The sequence below is a fragment of the Fulmarus glacialis genome, unplaced genomic scaffold (assembly GCF_000690835.1).
Source record: "Fulmarus glacialis isolate BGI_N327 unplaced genomic scaffold, ASM69083v1 scaffold7225, whole genome shotgun sequence".
In the NCBI taxonomy this organism is placed as follows: Eukaryota; Metazoa; Chordata; class Aves; order Procellariiformes; family Procellariidae; genus Fulmarus; species Fulmarus glacialis.
In genome coordinates, this window is record NW_009214841.1 from 1 (window position 1) to 8,682 (window position 8,682).

Below are 8,682 nucleotides of genomic sequence, written 5' to 3' on the forward strand. Positions count from 1 at the left end.
GTTTAGGAAAGGATCCCTCCCCCCCCATTGTCAGCGGCAACAAAAAACTTGTAGGTAAATGGCTGGATACGTTTTTCCGTATGCCGTGGAATTGCTTCGTCTCTTTGTGTGCCTGCACTGAACATCACGGACCTGCCTGCTGTGGGAGCTGTGCTGGGGAGATCTGAAAGGTTTCCCTTCCTCCAGTCCGTAGCCCAGGCTGGCGTTGTTACTAACGGTCTTGCAGAGATTGCTGAAGGCTCGGGGCTTTCCTCTCTTGTTTTCTGACGAGTTTGAGGCAGGGGAAGAGAATTTTTTGCTTCTTGTGTTGGTTGATTTGGAGGTGAAAGGGGGGGGATAGTTGGAGACTGCTGTAGAAATAGCAGGGCTGTTAGTGCAGTGCTAAAACTTGGGAAGATTACACAGAAGTCAAAGTTATTAGTTAGCGACCAAAATTCTTCGGTCGTTTGTTTCTTAATTGCACGGAACGTTTCTGACCTTAGAACAAATTTAAACAGACCAATTGAAAACGAGGTTTGAAAAGCATCAGGAGGGAAGTCAAGATACAGATTTCATAAAGGGAGTAAAGCTTAATTTGACAGATTTTAATCTAGCATAGCTTGAAATGAATGTAGGACTATATGGAATAAGAGGTACTTTAGACTGTATAAGAGAACAGACTTGAGCAGTCTGCTCATCTGTTGAGTGCTTCTGTTGGAGTAAGAGGAGCTCCCAAGAGCTCGTTGTGTTAAGGTTCACTTCAAGATTACGCTTTGAAATAGAAGCATATTTCTATATCCGCAACAAAATACTTAAGGTTTGCTCTAAAGCATTTGCTGTTTATCTATAACCATATAAATGGTCAGTGGTGTATCAGCCCATATACAAGACTTGGCATTTCTATGGCACATTTAGGACAGCTAAGAAATACTAGTGGCTTAAAGCAATCCCCAGTGAAGCACGCAGCATTTCTTTGACTCAGTTGAGGCTAACATGTCTTTTGAGGGAAGAGATTGGATTTGTTTTGCTGAAGTTCATCAAAAGGTCTCTGGAATGGAAAGCATTTCTTCCTCAGTCCTTGAAAACTGCTGGTGTGCTGTAAATATTTTCGGGAGGTGACTTAGATAATTCTTTGGGGCTCCATATTTGTATTTCTCAATACTATTCTGATATTACCTAATTTCTTACTTTGCCTTAGTTAAATGAATCTTCCAAAGTCATCAAGGAGGACAGCTTTATGAGGGACTGATCCAAACATAGACACGATGCTGCCTTTGCCTTTGGTGTTAATGTTATGATACAGCCCTGTTTTGCTCCATTTTCAGCGTGAGTGCACTTGCATATCTAGCAAGATGCCTTTACCACTCCCTATAGACAGGGAAATAAAATATATCAGAACAACCTAGTGGAAAGTAGTTCTGAAATAACTGTCGACATGTGGAGTTACACTACTGTAACTGTGCCAGCAGCTAAGACTGTGCTTTTTGTATCAGGGAGAAAAAAGATTTGATGTCCAGATATGCACAGGAACTCCTTAAACCTTATCAGTTTGGGCCAGATAGGAAAACTCTGATATGTTTTGTGGTCTTCAGGATCACGCCTTGGCTACTTGTTTGTTACATGTTGTTGGAATTCTGGTTGCTGAGTTCAGACCAGCAGCTGTAGCCATATTTCCTTCATCTTCTGCGCCCCTCCTGATTGTTAGCTGCTGACTTCTTGTCAGTACCAATATAGAGTACCCCATGAGGGTCTCTTTCTTGGGACTCTTTGGGTCAGTGATGGCAGAGGTTGCTCCTTCTACAAGTAAAGTCAAGTTAAGCCATCACTCGCTCTAAAAGAGGCCGGTAGAACTCGGGAACTGCCGTGCACCTAGTTGATTTAGTTGAGAAGCCTGTCACAGATATTGCGCTGGCAAAAAGAGGCACCTTTTCTGGAGGATCCTGTCCTGATGGCCGGTATTCTCCAGAGTATTAAAAGTCGCTACCTCCCTAAAGCTGCCGTTTCAGAGAAGACAGCCTTTGAGGGGGACAGCACGGGAGGTGGTTGTGACACTGTGGGTCTGTGTCCCTGCCTAGGTCCACTGGGCACCATTTCCCTCTTAAGAGGACACTAAGTCTGGCTCTTGGGAAGGAGTAGACTGCATTATAACCTATGACACTGTACTAGAAATCCAGTCTTGTGGCTAAATCTTCAACCCTGTCTAGGGGTTCTGAGCAAATGCATCTATGATACAGTTTGCCTGCTGGAATCTAGACAGCTGTGATGTGTTTTTCTCACATTGGAAAATGGGATTTAGCATTGGGACTGCACTGGCAGACCCCTTTAGTGACAGGTGATGGACATGGGCACAACTTGGAATTATGGAATCAGGAGCTTCCCTGACTGTGAGCTGAACATGGTATCAGCTCCTGTTAACTCAGTCATGCCGACCACACTGTGCCGTGGGCTTGCTCTGTACTTTGGAGCTTTGGCAGCTTGGTTATGTCAAACTGCCATCAGATGTTCTGATCAAAACTGATCTGTGCAAAAGAGCTCCTCTTCCTAGTGTGTTTTTTCTTCAGATTTGCTGGCGTAGCTCTTTATATACTTGCTTTGTGATCCAGTTGTGCCAGAATGAAGAGTATTGCTTTAAATGCTTTTAATGGAGAATTGTTTTTTTCTTTTAATCTTGGCAGAGGATGAGGGTAACTCAGCAAAGAACTGCACATCCACCTGTGGCCTCTTTTAAGAATACGGAAAACCAAACATCTTCATCTTCTGACCTAGCAGTAAAGGAGGGGGGGAATAGATGTAAATAGAAAACCAGTTTATTATTATCAGGTAACTGACTTGACCTGCACTTATCAGGGAGACTGTTGTTTTGGCAATCCATTCAAAGTGTGGACTTAAGCGTGACCTTAAATTTGTGTATAAATGGAGAGTGTTGGGAGTTGGAAGGAACGTAAGTTCCTTCTTATGTTACATGAGAGACACAAACTAGTTGCTAAACAGTGTTTGTCAATGAGTATACCTGCAGTCTGATTTTTGCAAGTACTATGTACAGGACAGAAAGCTTGTTAGCAAAATAAAGGAGTCTGATAGCCTCTCACAAAGGAACATTTTGTCATATTGTCTGAGCAGTATCAGACATTTAGGTGTTGATCTCATAACTGAGTTTACTTCCAGGTATGTCCCCCCAGTTGTCTTAAGCAAAGATCTTCTACCCGCAAAACAATTTGTCCAAACCTGGGAATTTTTTCTAGCTTGTTTGGGTGTGCAGGCTACATATTGAGTTAGCAGAGCAAGTCAGCTGTTAATGGAATCTCTCTATGCAGAAAGTAATTGTCACTTCTTGCTGCTCAGGTTTTATTTTGCAGGGTGGTTCTTTGTCCAGTGAAGCTAATTCAAGTAAATACAGTGTGAGATTATAAAATCCTTAGAGATGATTTGCCTAGTGTTTTGCAAGGGATTGAGCACATGGTAAATGCTTATATGGGTTTTGCATTGTCTGTCTTCTCATAACAGAATGTCTGACTTCAGAAGCAATGTGTGCTCTAGCTTATTATGTTCAGCTGCTGCCTGAATTCAGTCAAGGTATATATAGTTCCAAAGTCATTAAATACGTATTTGAGAGTCTTTCCAAATGCAGTACTTGGTTTTTGTTTTTAAAGTCCTGCCCAGTTACTAGAAAATTAGCACCCTACCTACATGTTCTTGCCTCAAATGACTCCTTCCCCACCCCCTCTGCCCCCCCCTTCTTTTTCATCCAGCAGGTTGGGACCTTGTGATTTTTTTGCACCTATTTCTATGGCAACAGATTATAGGTTCACAAAAGGAAGGATTATTGCTTTTTATCCTAAACAATCCAGGACTTGGCAATTTCTTTGGCATACATTGTGAGAATGAAGGGCTGCTATTTAACCCTTGGTAGCGCTTCCTCAGCCTTAAGAGTGAGAAATGGAATCATGTTTGGAAAAGATAGAAAGGTCTCGAGTATACTAAGGGTTTGGTCTCTGATATTAGCAAGTTCTCAAGTAGGGTTTGGTTTTGGTTCTTTTTGTTGCTTTATAGCATGCATGCTTTACTAATTTTTTGGCCTGTGCTTTCCACTTCTGTGTTATCCTTGAAATTAGTGCTTCTACCTACTCCGTCATCTCATGGAAGTTAGAGACTGGTGGTAGGTAGAGACTGAAGTGTGGCATGTCTTATTTCCTTGGTGCCAGGGGATGGTGCCACAGCGGCATGAAGGAGGGATTGCAGCGCTTTTTACAGTACCTGGGACTTGTGCAATAACCTACATCAGAAGATGGAGTTTAGGTTGTGCTGACTATCAAAGCCTATGCTCAAGGTGCAGCAGGATTTGTATTTTGGCGGTGAACATGCTGAAGCCTGTGTGTTATATTTTAATAGCTTTTACGCCTATGATGGTGAGTTGAAACTAGCACCAACAGTGTTGCTGTCTGTCCTTCATATGGCTGTTTTGGCATGTGGTTTGCTTGGCTTTTGGACAGTGGTAGGTCATGGATAACTTGGACTAGCAACCTAGATTTCTGTTTGGGTTTTTTTTTTGTTTGTTTGTTTGTTTTTGGTTTTTTTTGCCTGTCAGTTTCAATGGTATTTTTAGCTCGGATCAGTTACTGTTTTGAGCCCCCTTGGCAATGAACAAAGCTGAGCAATGAATATTCATTTTAAGAGGAGTGTGGGTGTATGCGTCTATTTTGAGATGAGAATCTGTCACCCTAGTAGCTCTAGCCATTTTCTTTCAGCATCTGGCAGGGAATCCTCTGTGCACTCTGGCTTTTTAGGGTTCTTTCTGATGCTTCATTTCAAGCTTATCCTCATCAGCAGCAATTGAACAGGAAGCCCAAGCATCACTTGAGGGTTTGATATTTCATGAACCAAGTTTCAAGACATGGTCTATGGAAATGGGAGTAGGGCAGAATCTTAATTGTAGGCATCCATCTACAAAGGTGATGGCTGAGAGAGAAGCCAACTTAACTAAGGGGAGGACCACCTGCCTGTTTGGTTGCAGGGTGCCAAACAACATTTCTGCAGCATTCAGAAGATGTTTTGCTACAGAATTTGTAGCAGCAGAGAACATTTCCTAGAGCAGAAAGAAAAGAAGTTGCTCTCAACTGGTGAGCACTTTGGCTACTGTTAATTGCTTTCCAGGCCCTCAGTGAGGCTCCCTGCTCAGTTGCTTTCACTGCTGCTTTAGAAGCTGTCCAGCCAGAGGCATGCTGGTTACTTGGTGGAGTTAGGCAGCAAACAGGGCTGGTGGCAGCTGGGTCCATCTGTCTGCATAGCTGCCATAGCAAGTCCCTGCCTGGGCTTTGCCTGAACAGCTGCCCTCCCTTGGAGGTGTGACTGGGACGGGTTTTGGTAAACCCAGACAGCTGGGCTGTGTTGCCTTCACCTGCCAGGAAGCTTCCTCTTGGGTATTGCACCGAGTTTGAAGACAAATGCAGACCTTCTTTAGCAAGCAGGCTCAAGGTCCAGGCCGCTGAAGTTCTTTGCTCAAACATCCGTCACAACCTGTTGCAGCGGGGTCACCTCACGGCTGTTTCTCTTGTAGTGACTATTGTTTTAACAGGATTGTTTTAAAAAACAAGGGGCTCATGGATCCAGGTCATTAGTCTTTGTCTCTTCAGTTCCAGTGCATAAAGACTGGGGAAGACACATTGATTCCTTGGTTCCTTCTTATGTATCTAAAGCTGTGAAGGAACAGCTATTTACAGTGCCTGAACCTTGGGATAATTTGATATGCCCCTGTCCTTGAAAAATTTCTAACAAGCAGCGCAGATAAAACTGTAACCATAAGCCCATTTCCTAGGTTTCTGAGGACCATCATATGCAGTTCTTGTGGATCGTAATTTCCGTTTCCCAGAATCCTGTGTATTAAGCAGCAACTCTACTGCACCCTTTGCATATATTAACACTGCTGAGTGTGGAGAGGACTTGCACCCCCAAATATGCCTCTGAAAAACAGTGAAGTGGGTTATTCACAAGGTTGTTATTAAAGTTCTGGCATGTGCATGGTACTAGCACAAAGAGATAGGAGCATCAGGCAGAAATTCATTTCTACTTTAATAGTCCATCTTTTCATTGCTAAAATAACTCCTCTGAGTCATACCGTTAAACGTACTGAATGGGAAGATTGATTGTTATTCTTGCCGCTCTTGCATTTCCCTGTTTGAAAGCCATTGCTTTAGTCTACGTCAGCTGAATTCAGTGTTGATGCCTGACCCGTTTCCTTTCCTAACAGAAAGAAGCCCACACACGTGACAGTGAACTGCTGGTTCTGCAATCAGGACACGGTAGTGCCATATGGGAATCGCAACTGCTGGGATTGCCCCAACTGTGAGCAGTACAATGGCTTCCAAGAGGTACTGTGACAAATTGCTTGAAGGGTGGCTGGGAAGGTGCATGCCCTGTGGAACAGCGCTTGTGGGAAAACACTGCTCCTTATTTAAGATGATACAGGCCCAGTGCAGATGAACATCCAGCGGTTTGACAGCTGGCAACTCTGTGCTGAGCACCTGTGAACTCAGCAGCTGATCATTTGATCAAATTTGAGAAAGAATCCACTGTACTGGGATGTGCTGACATAGAATGATAAAGACAAATTTTCCTCTCTTACTTCAAAAGGCAAAAAGAGCCTTGACATTTTCACCAATATCTCTTAAGAATCTTTCTTTTAATACATGGAGCAATTCTTGTCTGGTTTTGTATTTTGGAACAGCTGAATTGCTTTATTTAGGGTATTAAATAACAAAACCTGTCTTAAGCCAAAATCCACCACTACCAGCTGCTTGCAATAGGTGTACAGAACAGCGGAGGGGGGAGAAGATTTGAAGCATTTTGTCTCTTTTTTTACTTATTTCTTTTGTTACATAGGTGAATGCATGGAGTGTAGAGCTCCTGACAGAGCTTAGGGAATCTTGTTATCAACCAGGGGATACCTAGCTTTGATTTTATGATCTCATGTTTGCTTTCCCTCCTGCCTTCCTTTTTCTTCTTGTCAGAATGGAGACTACAACAAGCCCATCCCTGCTCAGTACATGGAACACCTTAACCACGTTGTGTCGGGTGCTACGACTTTCTGTGATCCTACCAAACCGCAACAGTGGGTGAGCAGCCAAATTCTGCTTTGCAAGAAATGCAACAACCATCAAACCATGAAGATTAAACAGCTGGCTTCATTCTCACCAAGGGAGGAGGTAAGTGTTTGTTAGGGACTGGCATCACAGGAGGATGTTTGTCCAAGGCATTCCCATGCATGTATCTGCTATTCCTGCTCTGTTTAATTCCATGCTGCAGCCTAGTAAGTAGGAGAGAGAAGAATATTTCTGCGTGCTATGGAATGATGCTCCAGTAGTCTTCAGAAGTACTATGTGGCACTCCAGTGCAGAGAAGGTTACTGATTAGTGTTGCAAACTTACCTAATCCTACTCCAGAGCCAGAATGTAATGACCTGTTCTGGATGGATGCTGGAAGTTGAAGCTTGAGCCCAAAACCAAACATGCACATTGCTGAGATCAGCTTACAACTCCAGTACTTACTATCGACCCAGCTGAGCTTACAGGATCTGGTAGGCACAACAGCCCACTAGTCACCTAGCAGCCTTAATAGATTTTGTTTTTCCTGAGGCCTTGGCTGTGCTGCTCTGCTTTTACTAGTAGAGTGGGAGAGGAATCCTGTGCAGCCGAATCATCTCCCTGGTTAGGCATTTGTGCCTGGGAGGGCAAAGGGATTTTACAATTACAGCAGCAGGATATTGGCCTTCCCATTACTTAATATGCATGGAGGATAGGATAGTGGGGTTTCTCTTTCACAGTTTTATGGCTCCCCAGAGTTTCGTGCAGAGGATTTAGTGCTGCACTCCTTAGCTTTCAACCATGGTCAAGCCTTCAGGTTATAAGACTGCGCTATAGTGGCATGCATTCCTCCTCTGGGCTGCCTAATCCAGTCTGCTTTGTGTAATTGTAATGAGTTTAATCAGGATGACTCCCAGGGAACAGATTTAAATTTGATCATGCTTAATGAGAACATGTACAGCTGATTCCCTTTTCTCAGCTTTATTTCTAGTCCTGGCTCTTGCCAGACCTATCCACTTGCTCAAGTAACACCAGCCTTTGGCCCCTTTTTAGGCACTCAGTGAACTGCAGTGTCTGTGCCAGCTAAGAAACATGGGACTGTGTTATCCAACATGGTTAAAAATGTGTGTCAGTGACAGTCGTGGCCTCTCTCAGCATTGCTGACCTGTCCAGTAAGGGGTGGTCCTCCTGCTACTAGTCTCTCCATCTGATTCCTTCTCGATTTTGGCAAATGGAGCCTATGAAACTGCTGCAACAAGCCCTCAGACAGCTACAATGCATCTTTCTACTTCCCTCTCCCAAAGAAGCTGCATGCTTTCAGCTGTATGCTTTTGGTACAAGGATCTTGATAAGAACCTGGGAGTGGAGATGGAAGAGCCCTAGAAGCCTCTGTGATAAGTGATGTGTCCACCGTAGTGACGCTGAGAAACGTACCTTCAGCCCTACTCACTGTCTGTTTTTACAAGTGTTATTAATGATTTATGGAGCTCATCTCACCAGGGCCTTTAAACAGTGACAGCCTTTGAGTCTGGGGCTGCGTTTTGGAAGGAGCCTGTCTCTCCTTTCTCCAGCACAGTGGTGTGAAGTGGCAACAGGTCTTTTGTGTCCCCTCATTTGAGGAGGGAAA

The 8,682-nt window shown here is 43.8% G+C and overlaps 1 protein-coding gene across 1 annotated transcript in view; it reads left to right on the forward strand.

Moving 5' to 3' along the window:
* Positions 1-6,223: 6,223 nt before the first annotated feature.
* The window catches only part of TMEM201 (transmembrane protein 201), a gene marked incomplete at its 5' end in the record, with an annotated part of 19,531 nt that continues 17,072 nt past the window's right edge, over positions 6,224-8,682 (forward strand). Inside the window, 2 exons of the mRNA XM_009578707.1 lie at positions 6,224-6,344; positions 6,984-7,178. Of these exons, the coding sequence (XP_009577002.1) occupies positions 6,224-6,344; positions 6,984-7,178 (316 nt within the window). The remainder of the gene's footprint in view (positions 6,345-6,983; positions 7,179-8,682) is intronic.